Source organism: Zeugodacus cucurbitae, chromosome 4 (assembly GCF_028554725.1).
Source record: "Zeugodacus cucurbitae isolate PBARC_wt_2022May chromosome 4, idZeuCucr1.2, whole genome shotgun sequence".
Classification (NCBI taxonomy): Eukaryota; Metazoa; Arthropoda; class Insecta; order Diptera; family Tephritidae; genus Zeugodacus; species Zeugodacus cucurbitae.
The window spans coordinates 53835664-53856478 of record NC_071669.1 but is presented as its reverse complement, the minus strand read 5'-3'; the positions used below and the strand labels follow the sequence as shown (position 1 = coordinate 53856478).

Genomic DNA, 20815 nt, shown 5'->3' with positions numbered 1-20815 from the left:
AGGTGAAAGTTCAACCAAACTGTTACTAATTTTGTGACTTCATCTATCTTATATCTCATACACAAAGCATTCTAGAAAAAATAATGTATTATTTTAGTAGGGATTTTTCTTTAAATTAATTTGTATTTAATTTTTATCAATTTATTCTTACTTCTACATCTCCTTTCGTCTTAAATTATTTATATTTTTTTCATTCCGCTTAGCAACCTTGCCTGTCGCTGTTGATGTGCTGACGCCATGACAATAATTTTCACTTATTTTTTGCGCTAAGCCCACGATTTGTTTTAATTATCCGTCAATGTCTGACGTTTAACTTAAAACTTCCGCAAGCTGTCATAGAGCAGTTTGAAGCCAGCTCATCTCTAAGGCTGTCTGCTAAAGTGTGGAGATATTACATAATTTTGCCGGGTTTGTTGCTATTGTATATATGTATGAGTTATACAAAGACAAATATATCTATACAGACAAGCATTTATATAAATTCTTATTTGCTTTGACCATTTGTCGTCATAACTGGTCATTCCTCCATAAATGGAGACTGGTATAATTGGCGCTACGCTTCAAATTGTCTGCTGCGGCCTTCTTCCTCGATTCTTCTTCAATAGTAAAAGAGAAGAATGTCATTTGCATGTTTTTAAAAAAATATTTGCTTTGGCATCCAAGCAACTAACTTGGCTTGTCTGCAGTCAGTCAAGCGTTCGACGCTGGGTGCTCAACAGAAAGAAAAAAACTTGTTTATATGTCTGTGAGATTGTGTCCGGAAAGACGACATCATCAACTCTTTTAGCATACTATTTTTTTTTTTAATTTTCTCTGTCTTCTAACATTTATATTTAAATACTGTTGTTAGATTGCTTGGCTGTTGGTATGTATGTATGTATGTCTGTTCATCTGGAGCCAACAAATGTCACTTGTCTACATTATGTCTAAGTCTGCCAGCGTTGCCAGCTGCATTTTTTGAATGTTTTTTGAAATTTATTTTGCTCCAAGCACATAGTCTCCCCCTGATTTGCCAGTTAGACAGTCCATCTGCCTAAAATTATAACTAATCTTCGTGGTATACAGTCATACATAGAGAAGTGTGTCTTCCCTCTTTGCATGAAAGCCGAGTTTACGCTTTATATGGTGCACAAATAAAAGCTGTCAGCTCACACATTATAATTTTTTCATACCGCTGGATTTTTATATAGATACTATGCATACATATGTACTCACATACATATATACATATATACATAAAAAAATAAGATTTTTTTCTACGCGCTGCGTCAACTGTCAAGAACATTCGTTGCTGTCTCTGTTATGATTTGTTGTTGCGTGAAGTCAGTTCAGTTCACTTTTGCTAGTTGCAGCTATTAAAGTTGTTATTATTGTTGTTGCAATTGCATATACGTGTATAGCATCATTGAAAGACGAATCATCATAAAAAACGCCCACTCGAACACTCCTACTTTCTATTGAGTTCAGCGGCATACAACTGCAACTCTGCAAATCCACTGCATGCTACGACATTAAAATGTATTTGTTGTTGTTGTTATTGTACAACTTCTACAACTTTTGATTGCAGTTAATTTGCGTTTTCCATGTCGGCTATGCTCGTTTATTTGCTGCACTTCTAAGTTCATGCAACTTGTCGGCGACACACAGCTATCTATTTGTTGTTGTTGTTGTTGGAGAGCGATGTGTTCCACATACCTTGATTTGTGTAGGCCGCTGTGTTGACTTGTCGGTCTGCTGGTTTGTGGCTACTTAAAGTTAGTATTCAGTTGCCTTAGAGCTAATAATAGCAGGCACTCGGAAAGTGGGAAGTTCGTGAATTCGTAATGTGCGCTCATACAAGCAAATAATGTGATTTAAATATGGAATTAAATGAGATTACATATATAATTATACAGATCTCTCTAATAAAATGGAGTTCAAGAACTCAACTGCTGTAAAGGTTTGCAGTTGCTGTGTATTAAGGAAAACTGTGGAGGGTAAAACCAGTGATTAGAAACCCAGAAAGATCATAAGTATGTAGATATCGATCTAATAATGCCACAAAGACCGAAGAGAGAAAACCAAAAAATAATCAGAGAGAGTTTTCCACTTGTTGAGGTACCTTTATATGTATTACTGTGAAGGGCTGATTTGATCGCCTAGTAGGTAGGTCTAGTGGATGTCAAATGATGCATCTAGGTCTTTAGTAGGGCCATTGTTAGTCCACCGGGACCAGAATCCCCTTCCACTACTATGTCCTCATTGAACCGCTCTGTGGCCTTTATGAATTCGAACAACTGAAAAAATTTAATGTGTGCAACCTCCGAGAAATCCCTGTCCGATTGTTGCGATTATTTTCCGGTACAATGCTTTGCGTTCACATAGAAGATGTACAACAATCTCTTCTTCTTCTACTTCTTGATGGTAGCTTCTACAGTACTCATTGTCTGATATCCCCAGTCTGTCGGCGTGTCTTCCTATCAGACAATGACCAGTCAGCACGAGTACTAGAGTTCTTATGTCCTTCATTTTAAACTTTATTAGCCTACACGTACGGGCTTTATTCTAATCAGACCACGTTTTGCTTTTTAAGTAAGTTACAGATTCTTTCCATCAGGACTCGGCTCAACCTATGATCTGCTTATCAATTAAGTGTCTACAAGTGGCCAACGGCATGAATATATCTCCTTTACAGGGATCCAATCTGGTGGTGCCTAATCTGGCTAGTTCATCTGCTTCGCAGTTGCCTGGAATACAACTGTGCCCAGGAATCCATTGTAGGTTTATCGTGTAGTAAGAAATCAGTTCCATTAATAGAGGACATCCGTAGGGTCTTTAGTAATTTCTATTCTGGTTCTGATTCTGGTATCTAATTCTTCTGAAAAGACACCACATCCCACTCGTTTTTCTAATTAAGATCGATTAGTTGATCCGGTCAAAAATAACTGATGGAAGAAACTAAGATGTTTGGATAATGAATTTAATTTAAATTTAAGTCATTTCCGAATAACTGAAAGACATTGTCTACCGACTCTCCGTCCGTCTGGCTGATATACACAGACTTTATTGTGTTAGGCTCCGACTACTTTCATGAAATTGAATGTAGTCGAGTTGATCTTACAGAGGTCTTGAGCTCAATTTTTTCGTCGTAGTAAGATCAGTTCAAGTATGCTTTAAATAACTGGATTTTAGATAAGGAAGTACCAAGACGCTTGATTAATATGTCAATAATACTTTTTAAAAGCAAAAGCTTTGCTTACAGAAATATTCAGATATTACATTACAGAACTGCTTGCTCTTTAGAGAAATCATAATTTTATACTGATTTTTCTTGATTTTGATTTGAAAAGATTCTGGAACAGATACTTTTGTTATTGAAACCATTATTTTGTTACATTCCTTCATTCAATATAAGAATTTCATAAAAATTTAGACAATAGAGTCATGAAAAGTCAAAAGTTCAGTATTCCAAACCGAGATCTTTTTAAATTGATTTCACATCACATGGTTTCTGAACAAAATATTGATCTCAAATCTAGAATTAAACACGATATTTTATTCGCGTGTAATAATGAAAACCAAAATGCAACAGAAGCATAACAAAATCGGCATAAACGTTCACCAGCACCGCCTTTGCGTTACTTCCTCCCGTTCTTTGAAGTCGCGCTGTCATTAATGTTCCAGACTCCCTTCCGTCAGCGACTCACGCTTAAAGTACAACAGTTTGTAATTTGTGGTTTGTTGTCATTACTCCCTTTTGTCGTTCATTGTCTAACTTTTACTATCTATTAAACAACAGCAACAACAATAGCAACAGTAACTGCAGACTAAATACACTCATCTACAAAAGCCTTTACAGTTACCTGCCACGCACAGCAGGTATATAACAGATCTCATCAAATCAGCTATTCTACGCGAATATTAATGAATGAATGAATGGCTGGCTGGTTGAATCGCGAGGCAGCATCCTTCCTTCCATCCTCGGCATGTATTAATTGTTGTTGTTGCTGCTCTATCTCTCTGCACTACGCTAGACATTGAGTTGTAAATGGTTTTTTCTCTTTTTTTACTTGTTGGCTTTGTTTCATTGAGCAACGCGCCAGCAACAAAGTAGTTGGGTATACACTTGGTCAAAACACTTCTGCCAACATATTCCATTCAAGTTAATTGGAAAAGTTTTTGCACAAAAGCCGGCAAGTGTACAGTTAGTTTCCATTTTGGCCAACAGTATTGAGTGAAATAGTCAATAGAGTTGCTAATAATGATGGCAAAGTGAAGAAACCTTAATCACCATTTGTGGTGACACGTATGAATAGATACAACAGCAACAATAATGCTTTTTACAGTTATTTACATAGATAATGTATGCTGAGTCAGTGTAGTTGTACAATAAGCCGGTTAAAGTCTTTAAAATGTTTAGTAGTTCGGTTTATCCAAAATACAATACAATTTTCATGTGGTATGTGGGTCACCTTTTAGCACAAATTTGCACTAAAATTTAATGTCGAAGCTAAGAAAATGAGAAAATTACTAAGAAATACTGCAGCCCTGCGAAGCAGTACACATAAACGAAGTCATTGTGGTTTTGGCAACATATAACAATTCACTGAATTTACTAATTTACAGTATTTTGAATACCTGTGGAACCGACTTGCACCGCAGACCGAACATAAAGTTCCTATGAAGTGTAGGAAGTATATGTACCATATGTAGGTCAGTTATTTGGAGAGTTCGATTCTGTATAGAACTAATGAACTATCTTGTGCATGCTCTGGAAACCCAAACAACGTATCCGAACACCATCCTACATGCGAAAGAACCATAGAGATATCAAAAAGTCCTGTAGGACAGTAAAAATGAAAAGGTGAATAATACTGATATCAAGCCCAAGGAGACTGTATAAAGATTTATTGGACTTGGCAAGTCTCGAAAGAACTGTTTCAAGCTAACTCAAATAGCGTTGGCTCTTGAGGTTTAATTTTTCTTAGTTTTATGGAAGTTATTGCATAAAAAGCAAGACATTTATAGGTTGGATGCCATTCTATGTATAACTCCTACTTAATATTGCGGGTAGGTGTACTGCTGCGAAGGGCGCGACTCATTATGAAATTCTCGATTCTTTTGACTGCATCCCTGGAAATCTAGATTACTGTGTCGAGGAGCCTAATGTGGGCGGGATGTAGCCGGTGGAGAATAAACGCAGTTATGTTTTTCATGGCTGGATCTACGTTCAGAAAGTTGGAGGAGGAGTCTTCTGTAAGGAGCTTGGCTTCAATCGCATCAGATTGGAAACAAGTTGGTGCCACACGGCCTCTCCGTGTTGGATCAGTTGTCGTCGAATGAACACGATAGGCGCCTGTCCTACTGTACTAAAGTGGATCGCTGGTTACTGCCCGATAAGGCTGCATATCGTGAGCCTAAATATTTTGACGCATGAAAATTTCCAAAGTTGCATGGAAGAAGGAGATATTGAGACATGGAGACACTGAAACATCTTGGCAGGAGAACCTATTGAACTGTGCTGATTACAAATTAGTTGCCTGTACAAATTCGTAAAAGGTTCACAGCGCTTTGTCGTCTCTTGAATGTCTGGGTCATCAATTTTGAGACGTTTCTGATATCACAAAGCATTGTCTTTAGCTGTTCAAGTGGGATCGCCTTTGGCATAGGGATCATCCCTTTGACCTAACCTAACCTAGCATGGATTGAGGAAATATGTTTCAAATTCATTACTTTTAACTATAATACGGAATATATTGAAACGTCCAAATTTTTAAATCAAAGAAAGATGACATATTAGACCTGATTCTTCGCCAGTTTTACTCAACATTATCGAGGTTAATATTTTTGCTTAACTTTTTTAGTAGGATGATTTCTATTTCTTTTATATTTATTTTGTATACTAATTCATTTTTGGTTGAAATCTTCAATATCTACCCTTTGCTAACCTATCACTTAATGATTTTGAAAAAATGCATTTACCCCATAAGCTGAAATGAATGTGGTGATATGAGAATCGCCTGCATAGGTAAATGCAACCATGCAACCCTTTGTGTAGTACTTCGTATATCCGCTTACAAAGAATCGAGCATTAATTAATTGCACACGTATGTAGAGTGCAAGCAATTTTTTGTTGAAATCGTATGCGAAAAATAATTTTTTGTAATACGAGTATCTACGTACACACAAGTAAAGTAGAAATCAGAGTGATTACGCAAATATTAATAAAGAAATGCAAAAAAGGGAGCTCAACCCCGAAAAGTAGAAGTGGATGTGCAGACTATTAATATCAACCCTTTCTTTTGGCTCAGTTGCTATTACTTTTTATGAAAAATTGCATATTTGGATGCAGGTAAATATTCCTAAATCCTGCAATGCAAGGAAGACATACACAAATAAGCCTCGCATGGATGATTAGGCGTTTATGGGAGCAAAAAACTGTGAAATTAAGTGAATCTAAACACAAGTATTATTTAAGACGGACCTTGCACTATCTTACCTCCGTAGTTATCTAGTGAAAATCCCAATAAAATATAAATAAAGAGCGTAAAGCTCAATATGAGAGAGGCAATGAAAGGAAGGGACTACTTCAATGTAATGTTTCACATAAGAATGTGTCTCTCAGATACTATACTATTTCAATTAAATGTTGATGAACATTATCAGAACAGTAGAACTAAACGTTCAGAAAGGCTGAACTGGTCCAAAGTTTATTTTCTAATGAGGAATAAGATAAGTTGAAATATTTCATGTCATTAAATAAATAGTCGGCTTTAAAGACTGTATAGTCTTGGCTCCAACTTATAATCACTCTGGTGATAAAGTTTACCTTTTGATTTTGTAGGCAATTGAAATGTGAGAACCCTTCTCGAAGATTTATATTTACATAGGTATCATTTCAAGCTCTTTCAATCTGGTATGTATATGAGCCAGAAGTGGGGAAAAGACACCTTTAAATAAACTTGAAGGATATGATTTTTATGAATATAAGACTACGGTTTTATAATGGAAATTTTGTTTTTAGGCATGTCAACTTTGGAAATATTTAAAGGTGGTTATAGAGCCAAGAAGAATATGAACATTTTCAAAAATTTCGATCGGCTAAAAAGGTCGTAAATTCAAAAAGGTATATGTATGATTGGTCTATTATTCCAATGTAATGTTGCCCGAATGGACGAAAGCACTCCCGCTTTGATAGTGTTCGATGCAGAGGAAGAACTCCACTCCGTTGGAAAGATCATATATTTTACTCTAAAAATACAATGAACTAACAAAAAACTAACATCAATAAAATGTGCAAGTATGCAAAAGTGGATTACAGTCGTATTCCACTTTGAAGAATGCCAATAAAGTGCAGGCAATGAAATAATTTATAAACGGCTTTAATAGAACCCTAACATATTAACCCTGTCGCATGGCACAGAAAATATCTCTATGTCTATATGTACATATGCATGAAGTATATATACAGATCTATATATAGAAGAATTAGAGCGCTGCATTTGCACGTCAAAAAGATGCAGATTATCAAGAACCTATATGATTCAAGTTTCTATATAAAATACATATAAATTGACGAACAAAAATATCATTGTATAAGGTATATAATATATAATATATCTAACTATATATACAAAAGTCTATAAAAAAGTACATTTGATTAAAACCAGCCGCTGCCAACGACGACGATGACGCATACCACACTCATGGCTTCAAGCAGCGTCAAAGAGTGCACCGCCTCAACCACGGTCACGCCCTCAACACCAATACTACCGCGCCGACCCCAACACTTCTTCCACATCCACATCCACATCCATAACCGTAAACGCTGCAACTGACTGATACAAAGCATGCAGAGAATGTGCAATTGAAGTGTCTGTGACACAGAGGAGTGATGAAACAAGACACGTGCAACAGCCAAATTGTGCCATATGCGGCAAGCATGGCATGAGTGCATGCGACCACTTCAGTGGCAGAGAACTGCATGCGCCCCAACATGCAACACTGCATTATATATAAGTAAGCAATGCTAACTGTGTCTGCGTATGTGTTTGTGTGTGCGTAAAGTGGGTTTCTGATACGTTTTATGAATTATTAAGAATTTAAAGCGGTGGCATTAATTATGCCTCAAAGCGACGACGCAAAGACAATGGCAATGCAGCAAATGGAGAATTCGTGAATTGACTATGTGTATGGGTGTGTGCGTGAGTATACAGGAAGTCCATATAAATCTACAATGTAAGTACGTGAAGTAGCGGCTTAACAAATGAAGTGGCGGCAAAATCGCTGGAAGACATATAGACACTTACATATATAATACATATGAGTATTCTTGTTGCATAGACCATAGATACGCCTGAGTTGCATATTTCCTATGGAACCGCGCATATTTTATTCACTAAGTGATTAATTTATACACCTACACATTCATATAACTAAATATATTTATAAGAGTTACCCAAAACAGTAAATTTTCCTAATTGATAAATCGGAAGTGAAGACACCCGGATATGCTCTCTTATTTGTTTGATATTGAAGTGAAAGGAAGTACTTTGGACGACTCTCCGAGAATACGAGTCAGGAACTTAATTTTAATTATGTATTGAGAGTGAAAGTTGGAGGAGTATAAAATTGTATTACGAGATCAATTTGATAGGTTTATAAATAGTCTCCAGAGTTATTGTCACCTGTAACTGGAATAACTGAAGAACTTAGTCAGTTTCTTACCATCTTATGGTTGAACAATAGTTCGAAGAATCTATTAGAAGACGGATGATACAAAATACAAGAAAAAACGTTAACTTCGGCAGTATCGAAGCTAATATAGCCTTCACAGGTGCATTTCTTTTAGTAACTATGTGTTTAAGCAAATCTAAAGACGTAAGAAAAAGTAAGTAAAAAACAAGCCCTTGATTCCGATCGTTCAGTTTGTATGGCAGCTATATGATATAGTGGTCCGATCTGAACATTTTTTTCGGAGATCAAATTATTTCTATGAACAATAACTCTCACCAAATTTCGTGAAGATATGTAGTAAAATGCGGAAGTTTTCCATAGAAGCCCTTGATTCCGATCGTTCAGTTTGAATGGCAGCTATATGATATAGTGGTCCGATATCGGCAGTTCCGACAATTGAGCAGCTTCTTGAAGAGAAAATAACATCTGCAAAATTTCAAAACGATATCTTAAAAACTGAAGGACTAGTTCGTATATATACAGACAGACGGACGGACGGACAGATAGACGGATATGGCTAAATCGACTCAGTTCAACATACAGATCATTTATATATATACTTTAGAGGGCCACCGACGCTTCCTTCTGGGTGTTACAAACTTCGTGCAAACTTTATATACAATGTTCAGGGTATAAAAATTTATTCCCAATCCACTAGCTTTAATCGCTGGGAAGAGAGAAAATCAGAAATTAAATCCAGAAAGGCGATCCAAAGAACCTTTATATGACACAAATGGTTTTATCGGGAAAGCCAAATGTTTTCTACAGAAAAATTAAGTTTGATATTCAGCTGTAATAGAAGAGGAATTTTATGCTCTCCATAACAGTTAATCGGAGATCTAACCTCGAATGCAATTCAAATCTAAATGGTTTTAAAAATGTGATGGCATATAATGCAATTAGATTCTCAATTTTCTGTCCGAAACGGCTATTCTATATTCCACTATCTGTTGCTCCTTCATTATAAATTTGGGAACGACATTCTCAAGGTCTGCCTTGACGGCATTTTTTGGACTGTCGACTTCTTTCATCATATCTCATCTCGACCAACAGATATCTGTTGCGTTCTGCTTCCTGTTGTTGAAAAATTAGATCGTGGTACAACTTCGCCAAGAACAAAGACCGATCTTTTTATTGGGATCAAATCAAATGCATCGTTCATCAATGGCTTAGGATTCCATAGAACTTTTTTGGATTTAAGTAGTTGAGACTTAAAGAGGTCATCCCATATAATGGGCTCAAAAATTTTTTTTGGAAATCAAAAATCGATTTCTTAACATGTTTAGAATACGGTAGTAAAGTGATTTTTAGAAATTCAAAATCGTTTTAAAGATACAGCAGTTAGAAGATGGAGATGTTTGAAGCGCTCAGTTGGCAGCTGGAAACTTTGAACGCTCAAAACTGTGTTTTTCAAACTTTCCTCCATCGGCTTGACCAAATGTCTTGAAATATGTTGGGTGCATAAACGTATGGATTCAAACGATTTTCAATTCAAAATTCCCAAAATTTCGATTCGAGCAGAAAATTAAAAAAAAAAAAAATACCCAAAATTCGTTTTTTTTTTTAATGTCTACCAAAAGTCTAATTTTTTGTATATTCTCTTGATCTTAGTGCGTTCCATGTACTTAAGTTTACAGATTAAGATGTCGCTAATCTTTTTGGTTTTGGATAAGCCAATCAGCCGGAATCGTGGAGGAAATACGAACCCATTTTTTAAGGCGGGTGTGTTTAGAACGCTGTAACTCAAGTTCTATACAATATTTGTAACTTAAAATTTATATTTATACTGTCGAAATATATGTTAATAAATGATAACAAACTTAAAGCAGCTGGTTGTAGAAAAAAAATTCCAAAAAAATGTCTCAAAAAACAGGCCATCACATGAGATGATCCCCTTAAGGTATTTCCGCACTCTGAAAAAAAGTAACCAAGACTTGAGCGGTAGTTTAATTTAGTCAATCATTGACCAGGTGCTTCTTATATTTAAATTACCCACAATGCCTTTAAGCTACTTGAAATTGATAACCACACATGCAAGTGACTAAGAATAAACCTGTTATTATCAACATTATCGCAATTATTGTTGTTGTTGTTGTTTAGCTACGAAGACTGTCATAACATGGTCTGTGGCCGACACTATATACTCAAATGGAGGTAATTAGCACAAGAAACAAAGAGCTTCTAACCAAAACAAACCCTAACTATAATCATAATTACAGCAATAAACAACAATTACTATGGTAGGAGAGCCAAGACCAATATAAGGAAGTGCATGACATGACAGTGAATGACGGTAAAAGAAATGGTAAGCTTGAGTAGCGAATAACAACAGCTTGTGCTTGCCTTTTATAGGCAATTTCCGTCGAAATGGTTTATATTTAAAGGTTAAGAAGTTAATAATTAAAAGGAAGGAACGTGTTCTGTTCGGTTGGAACCGATGAAAGTTGGAAAGCTCTAAATAGTTTTTGTTTATATTTGTGAATATCTGAGTGAGTTACAGGTGGTTTCGCTGGAAGAAAACTGAGTGTATATGAAAAACTAAACTGGACATGGTTCATGGGATCTATTTCGCACCCTTTTGCTGACTTTGTAGACGGCGTAAGTTAGGCAAGGTCGTTTCTGGGTTGTGATTATGTTCGAAAAGCTGGTCTTAATATAAAATATTTGAAGCTCTCCTAGAATACCTTTATGAAGACAGCCTACTCAATCAAAATTTCAATTTTATGACCACACATTTGTGGGTGAATGACCCAAAATATTCAAAGTCAACAGCTTGTCTATTAAAAAACCAAAAAAAAGTGTATTTAATATGTTCAAAGTCTACCGTCGTGATAGTAGAAAATTACGGTTAACTGTAAATGGCTTTTCACATAACAATTAGACAAGTCATACCAACTGAAACAAAAAAAAAAAAAATAGTGTTCAGCACCTCAACTTGGCGCCAGTCGACGAGTAATGAACATACGAACAACAACAACAACACAGTGTAAATGTGTGTTGTGTGCACTTAACTGAGGCAGAGAGGTACTTGTACGGTAATTGAATTTAAAATAAAACAACAACAAAGCGCATTACATATTCATGTAAGAAGAGCGTGTAGAAAGACTGTTACAAATAATGTGCAAACAAACAAGAAATTTTACTCAGAGTCAGAAAAGTATGTGTGCTTATAATGAACTTATGGTAAGTTAACCCAAAGCTCGTGTAAAAATAGAACTCAAGAATGAAAACAAGTAGGAAGAACAAGACAAGAAGAATAGTTGCAAAGTATTCTGTGAATAACACGAGTAGCGCAATGTGAGTAAACAAGAAGTAAAAAAAATAATATAAATAAAAGAAATAATAATAATGAAGAACTTTTCGAAGCGTAGTGTATGAGAAGGGAAACTTAAAAGAAGTTAACTTGACCCATAAATCAAGTGCGATTCATTGACTGCGACGCCGAGGTGTTATAGTGGAGTGAGTTAGCTAAGTAACTGCAGACCGATAAGACTCATATTCGATATATGACTTTTATGTGAATGTGAGGAAATGTGGAGATCTAAGAACATACATATGTAAGTATATATGATATGTATGACAATGAGCGAATATGAGTAGGAAGCTCAATGAGAGAGATTCCAGTTGCAAGAAAAGTCGCTTAATATATAACATTTTCTTGACACCTGATGAAACGTGTGGAAAATGGGCGAAATCGGTTAACTACCACGATTACTTTCCATATAACTCAATTTTGAATTCCATCTTATTACTTCACTTTATAATATATATGTATGTATATAAGGAACCAATGAAGATGACGGAATAAAACTGTACACAAATACTGTTTATCATCTGTGGCTTCACTTGTGGAAAGATTGCCGATATCGGACTATAACTTTTCAATGGCCCGGATATCGAACATGAAGATCCCAGTGCCTTACGGTAATTTTTCAACGAAAATATCGTTAAATCTCTCAGTTATTTTAATGTAATTCAGAGGGAATATTTTTCTTTTAAGGCAGTAGTCTGCTTTAGAAGCCAAAAAACGCGCTTTTTTAGCAATTTTTTTTGAAAGGGAAGGAAATGATTGCGGTAAACGGAATTTTAAGACGATAGTGTACTATATTTAAGGCTTAAAAAACAATATTTATGATTAAAAAATATTGCAATTTTTTCAAAGTTGTAAGTATTTTTCTGGAGTCTGCACTTTTAAATCGGTGCCGGTGATGGAGGTCGTGCGATGCATCTGAAACAGTCGAACATTTTTTTTAATTTTTATAAGTTTCTTTTCTTTAAGAACTAAAAAAATACCGAAGAAGTTATAAAATTCCAAATTTTTTCGAAGTTTGAAAAAAAAAATCACTTTTTTAAGAAAAAAAAAATTGACTTTAAGTTGCAAAACAAGTAGTTCAAATAATACTTTTGTCCTTCCTTTTTTAGTTCAAATAGAATATAATTTAATACTGAAGCTAGATCACTTTGTTTTTTTTCGTTAGGACATTTATTATTTTTGCTATCGCCGGCACCGTTTTCTAAAACTTGTGAAAATGAAAACTTGAGAAAACGCGCTTTAAAGGTCTGTCGCACCTGCTCGACACTTGGCCACTAAAACTACTCTAGCTTCGAAAATATGTCGAATTGGCCTCTGGAATTTTAAAGACATATTCTTGGATAGTTTTGGAAGAGATTTAAAACAAAACACAAAAATCAATTTTTTGAAAAATGGTTAAAATCGGGTCATAACTTCTCCTAGCTCCCATATACATATCTAATTATAGGTTTTTCAAAAATACGGTGGCTTTATGCCGCATGTATCGGGTAATATGTGAGATATCTTAGCCAAATTAAGTGAGCGTATAATTTTGAATATAGTGTTCCTTGATGGTGAAAATGAGTGAAATCGGTTTAGGAATTATATCAGCCCTCATACACTATGTATCTTGATTTTCGTTACTCTATTGGAGTTTACACCGAATATATGGGTCAAGTTGTGTGTTATCTTAAACTATAAAAATAAAATGCGAGAGTATAAAATATTCGATTGCACCATTAGCCTTGAACTTAGCCTTTCCTTATTCGTTTTTTGTTACGTTTTCCCCTATATGATATGATTATACCAGTTTGTGTGATTTATACCATTTGTCTATTCGATTCGCTGCTGTTCAATTTTTACTAAAATATTAAGATTAATATAATTAGAATCAAAAGCTCTAAATATTAATGGAGATCCGACAAGTTACTTCTATAAAAAAAGGTAAGATGACTGAGAAATGTCTGATACTAGTTGCGCTTGTGATCCAACTAATTTGGTCGAGTAGTTGATTTGACTGCCTACTGTTTATATAATAAAATTTACTTTGATTTTACTTCCAAAAATCACCATAAATCACCAAAAACAATTACGGAAGAAATGAGAAGAAATATAGTATGGAAATATATTGCATGACAAAAGGCAATTGATATTCGCCAGTGCCAGTGCGTTTTCGTCATTATCAAACAAAAACGAGGAAAGCCTAATATCATATGTAATGTAAATATGGCAAATAATAAGTGAAGCAGTTTGTTTTATGCCGCTTTCTTTTTTTCCACTACAGTAGTTACGAGAGTGCTTTTGTATAACTTTCATGTAGTTCAATGGAATATATCATTGCAAATGCATTGGAACAATGGTGTGTAAAATAGTGGCAAAAAATATGAATAAATTATTAAGAGCATGTTTAAGGAAAGAAATATCAAAAGGAAGTGAAGTTGAAATGAGACCCAAAAAATTAGCAAAAAGTTTGTAAAATTTTTAAAAGTGATGGGCTTGGAGATGTGGTTTAAAAATCTAAAAGGTGTTAATTTCGTTTCTGGAGCTCTTCAATCAACGACATTGCTTAATATTTTAGTTATAAAAGCTTCGTTTTTATCTAAATTCGGTATATTTTTGCTATGCGCCTAAAGGTAGGCAACGTTATAAATTTAAATGCTTGCTGCTCTTAACAGATATTGAATTCTAAACAAAAATTAGACACGGTCTATCAGATTTTGCTTATTTCGATTTTCTTTGCTGAGAGAATAAATATCCAGAGATGTAGTTTATATTTATGAGTTGGAAATTGAGAGACAATAATCAAATTTCGAATTCAACATTCTACTGAAAAACACTACTGAAAAATAAATTTCTCTTCAGAAAACAGGATCTTGATTTTTGAAAAGTGAGTAAAATACTCTTAAATACCCTTGAGAGTGCGTGAGTAGAATCAAATTAAAGAAACAACAGATATTTGGACTGTATATACGGAGGTCCTAAAAAAGTGAGTCTATACAAAGATAAGAGATAAGCGATAAGAAACAAGATAAGTTTAGATTTCTCACATCCATAATAGTAGGACTTCCGGACTGAACCAATCATGGTAATCACTGCCAATAAAAATTATTAAATGTGATTGCATTCATTTCGCACCACACTGTATTTGCCTGCAATTGCTGCAACGCAATGAAGTGAAAAATCACAAAACATTACCGTTAAGCCGTCAAAGCGTGCTGGGCGTTGCGTGGTGCGTTTGAAATTATGAATTCCGAAACATCAAGTGCACCTTGTGCCTTTTCATTTATTATTAATTTATGTATTTATTTATTTTCCATTTGCTGCGTAAAATCAACAACAAAAGCCGAATGGCGAGGAAATTTCGCTACGTTTAAACAATTGCTCTTTTCATCAGCTATGCACCGTTACAAGTAACAAAAGTTGAGGTTAAAGTTGAACGGGAAATGTTGCATTATGCGCTTTTGCCTCGAGGCATTGTGCACCATTGTGGGTATGAGTATTCAATTCAATTTTTATTTATTTATTTCATACACATTATTTTAACATATTGATATTTCCTGTTCAATTGTTGACGGTTTGCATTTTTCGCTGCGCGCAATTTGAGCGGCTTTTACAAATTGCATTTTCACTCAAATATTGCCAATTTTCATTTTGTATTGTAAAATATAATAATAAGAAATGCCAATGAATATTCAAATAAGTTTATTACAGGTTTTGTTACTTTCTGGGAACCCGATTAACACAGAGTGTGTTATAATTAATAACGATAATTTCATAATTGATGGTCTCAACACACTAATAGATTCCCTCCATGGAGAGAGAGACCTTTCTTAAACCATTTAGGTCGTTTGAAAGTACATATACGAGTATACAGAGGTGCGAGACCACCAATCGTGGAGAAATGGTCCAAACCTATAATAAGGTTCTGCTAATATAGATATTGTCTGTAGAGACAAGTTTTCATTTTCAAGATCTATCGAAACATTTGACGTCACAAATATGTGAAAAAGCTCTGCGAAATAGGTTTTATAGGCATCTTTTGTAAGATTGATTCAATATAAATATTTAATTTCATAGTTAGGACCAACTTATTGTTTGAACACGTACTGTAAAAAAAATTAATCATTTACATATGTGGGTTCTTCAATAAGGACTTTAAATCAGAAATCGACTTTTGGAAATCATTATTAGGAACCTAATGAACGTCACGATCATAATTTATCAGATATAATTATCGAGTTAAGCCTGTTGAATCTCAAGTTTACTCTTTTTGATTGAGACTACCTTTTTTAAAGATCAATAAATAATTGAACTTCAAAATTGGGTGAGTAAAAATATGAAATCCTCCATTACATAATACCTGACTTTAATTTACGGAGTGCACTCTCAATCACAATCGAGTTATTCAGAAAATTAAACTATATTTATAAGAAATAGATAAAACGTAAAAGGTGAAATGACGAAAACGAGACTTGTCGACAAGAATTTGTATTAACAAAGAACGGCTAGGAGCACACAGACAAAATCATGAACATACGCTCTGAACTGGTTAAAGTAGGGAAGGATTTTCTCACCACAATCGATTCTACGTGGAAACTTGTTCGGATTTGTATATATTAAATTATTTGGAAAGTGTTTTATTTTCACTGCGAAATAGGTGATCTTAACAAGTAAAGGGTTTTTCCAAAAGAACGCTACAAAATTAGACGGATAGGGACAGCAAACGACGCCATATTTTTCCCGCTTTTTTAACCTTTCTCTTCAGTAAGATTTGCCATTTCATCATGGAATAATATACGATCCAACAACGAGTCGAAATTATTAAAATTGACTACCCAAATTCAAAGTAAGTGCTCTGAACTTTAAGAGCGCTACGTTCAATTTATGGTCGGCTCATTTCTGGCTGAATGGCTTCGTCAATAAGTGAAATATTCGTTATTGGTCAGGCAGCAATCCATACGAACTCCCTGTGTCACCATTGCTGCCCGAAAAATTACGGTTTGGTGTGGTGGGCCGGCGTCGTCAATGGGCCGTACTTATTACGTAATGATCAATACCGGCATATTTCTGTGAATGGCAATCGCTACCGCTCAATGATAACCGAATATTTTTGGCCCGGATTGGATGATATGGACTTGGACAATACGTGGTTTCAACAGTACGGCGCCACAAGTCATACAGCGAATGTCACAATCGATTTATTGAAAACCAAAGTTTGGTGAACATGTTATCTCATGACACAGTCAATTAGCTGCTCGGTCGTGCGATTTAATGCCATTAGAGTATTTCCTATGGAGTTACGTCAAGTCTATGGTCTATGCTAACAAACCAGCGGCGATTGACAAACTTCGTATGAATATCGAAAGTGATATTGCAGCAGTATCGGTCGACTTATGCTTGAAAACCGTCTAAAATTTAGTTCAGCGTCTGGACTTGTGCAAGCGCGCCCGTGGTGGCCATGCAAAAGAAATCGAGTCCCTTACATATTGTCATTGAATGTACTTCATAGGAATAAATAATTTCATTTAAATCAGAAACCATTTTTTTATCTAAAAAATACTCTTATTGAAAAACTCTTTAGAAGATCATAGATACTGATAGATTCAAAGTAAATGTTTTGTAGTGGGGTTTATAAAAAAACCGTAATGTTTTCAACTGTAATACATACTGAAAATAAAGTTGAAAAAAATGAGACAAGAGAAAATATATTTTTTATTTGATTTGGTTCAAAAGCTACGTTGTTGTTAGACCAATGATTCTAGGAAGAACACTTAATATTCCGATAATTTGATTTTAGTGAAATTTATACATCATCCTCAGTACACTTTAAGCTCTTACTACAATTTCTTTCATATTCTTAAAGTCTTCTAGAAGCTTTTCTTTATATACTAACTTTGAAATTGAGTGCACCACCAAGGGTTAATGGTTCAAGGAGGCACCATGTGTGAGTGACTAATTGCCGCCAAAGAGAACCACACAAATGATTTACAAAAGAAAGCATTAAAGAGAAGCAGAAGTGACGAACCAACCCACAATCAAAGGGTAAATAAAAAGAAAGCAGTAAAGATAAACTAAAGAGACCACAAAGCATGCAAGCAATTCTTCAATATTCACACTTCTTCTCCACGCAGCAAACAAAGAAAAGAAATAAAAAACACAAAAAGTAAAGAAACATTTACATTTCTGTGAACGCTTCGTCTTCAACATTATTGTGTCAATTTTGTTGTTGCTGTTGTTGCAGATGAAGTTGATGAAGCTGTTGCAAGTTCTACATATGCCGACTGACAAGTCAAGCACATGAGCGTCTACTATTTACATGGGTGTCTACTTACAAGCGTCTAGCCACATGTCTCCAGCAAACAGCAGCAACAAAGACAACAACAACAAAGGCAACCAGCAGTCGTCGGTTAAGAGCAAAGAAAAGGTGGAGCCCTTTGTTGTACGGTATTCGTAAACAATTTGCTTTCTTTTTGGTGCGTAACAACAACAACAACTTGATATCTATGTGTACTTGTCTCACATAACCCGCTTGCCGCACTGTTGGCACATGATCTATTTGTTGTTGGACAACCGACCGAATTCTATTATTCAATCAACATAAATTTTGTGTTATTGTTGTTGCTGTTACTGCTGCTGGCTGCTCTTAGCTTGTTTATCATATTCAAATGCAGCTACAAGTTATCTACTGCTGCCTATCTGTAAGCGTTTACAAGCTATGCTTGCGGACCCGCCCGAAACGTGCTTACCCACAAAGCGAACGTTTTGCATCTGATTTGCTGTCAGAGTGCTTCGTTTGAACTGCGTTTTAGTTGTTGTTTTGGTGTAGGCGTCTCGCACTGATGATGTGTTAATCTTGTAATCTCTATTTCAATATGCATAGTTTGTTGTTGTTGTAACTTACCTGGAAAGATAAGAGAAAAAAAAAAGAATTTTTATAAGTAAATCATCACAGAAAGTATTCTTTGTAAATCTTAATGAAAGTGGATAAATCTTGGATGTGGATACATTTTGAATTTACATACATACATACATACAGTGGCGGTCATATAAATGTAGCAATGCAATTTAATTGATTTTATATTTCGTTTATTGTAGTACAACCGACAGTTTAAGATACCCACCTACTGTTCTGTCCACCATTCAATAACTGAGTGCGGTAAGTACCTTGCACCTGAAATTTGTGTTCGATACTGGGAGAAGAAGCTGAGTTCGAAAGACTATCGATATATATAAAAAAATACCCTCGAAGACGCCTACAAGATTTACTATGACTCTACACATATTGGATAAAAAAAATTGACTCAACAACTAGAGTTTCAGTTTTAATTAATAGAGACTGGATAAATTGTAAGAAGAGTTCAACACTTTGAGAACACGCGACAAAAATTGTACTTTCAAAATTAATAATTCCTCAATTCCAACGTTTTAGGGGTAATTTTCCAGTGAAAGATTTGAAACTGTAAGAATATACTATTATCTGTTAGCTATAACCGAATCGCTTCTAAATTTACTTAGAATCGAATAAAAGGGTCACTTGAGTAGTATTACCTTAAACAATTTTAGATTCTCTTCCGTTGAACAACAAACATATTTAACATATTGTTAAAACCTTACCCTTGTGAAGAGGTTATATGTATGTATATTAACTCTTCTTCTTTAGCTTTATACAACAGCAAGTTGAGTAGAATTTCTGTAGTCGTCGACCTAAAGCTAACTCTTTCCGGAGAAACTCGATTAAAAAAATGTAACATTCTTTCGATTAAATAACTTTATAATGGATCATCCATTAAATACCGATTACAATGACTTGTGCTTTTCTCGCTCCTCATAAATATAGTCCATTTTATAATCAATAAATATTGAATCGTTTAAGTTAAGAGAGAGATATTTTAATCACAAGAGATTTTAATAAAATATTCAATATTAACCTCTCGTCTCATTTTTATGACCATAGCTGTATCTATGTATGTATACATGAGAATGCATATGACAAGTGATTTTGAAAAAAATATCTGAGTGATGTTGTAACATCAACTACACGCATAGTTGATACGAATTATGCTTGTCTTGGCGCATCACGTACACTTCTTCCAGAATCACTTGTCATATAATAATTCTGATGAGCACTGAAACAAATTATGACATTAATCAGATAATTTGCGTTAAATGACATGTGTAATACAAGACATTTGTAAAGATGCAGCTGAAATCTTTTCGAAAAAAAGTAAGACATAATAATCCAATTTTAAAAAGGGACCTACATCATCTTCAGCTACCACCAACGTTTGACAATAAATAGAGGTGTACTGGATTTGTGTCGCTGGATTTTAGAAAGAAGATTTTACATGTAAAAAAACATGATTGACATGCAAGCCGAACTAAGCCCGATTAGCTGGCTGACCTCACTCAAACTGCTCGCCCGCGTTGACATCCATCAGCAGACGCTACGAAAATCTTCCTGACGATGACGTTAATAACAATCAAGTGTCATCAAATCTTCCTTAAAATATTTCTTTTGGATACATGTCACCTGAAAGGTCTTGTTTCGGTCAACGTTCTGGACTTCATTAGTTGATTGTACAGCGAGACTTATTTGGACCTAAGAAAGACTTCACACTTCTCTATTCGTCTGCTTGTTCTAACGATCTATTGTGCGTTTGCAAGACATTATGGTTTAAGTATATCATTACGAGTTTTTGATACCACGAAGGACTTGATGCTGCTGTCCAAATATCATCTCCGTATCGGGATTAGTCTTAATACCTACACAAAAATATACATTATATATGCTTGGATTATCTACAATAC

The 20815-nt window shown here is 34.9% G+C and overlaps 2 protein-coding genes across 2 annotated transcripts in view; both read right to left on the bottom strand.

Moving 5' to 3' along the window:
* The window catches only part of LOC105211052 (uncharacterized), a 319612-nt gene that overhangs the window by 67068 nt on the left and 231729 nt on the right, over window positions 1-20815 (bottom strand). The gene's annotated exons all lie outside the window — the stretch shown is intronic.
* The window catches only part of LOC128921827 (potassium/sodium hyperpolarization-activated cyclic nucleotide-gated channel 1-like), a 51100-nt gene continuing 41694 nt past the window's right edge, over window positions 11410-20815 (bottom strand). The window contains exon 2 of the mRNA XM_054230323.1: window positions 11410-18908. Coding sequence (XP_054086298.1) covers window positions 18905-18908 — 4 coding nt within the window. The 3' untranslated portion in view covers window positions 11410-18904. The remainder of the gene's footprint in view (window positions 18909-20815) is intronic.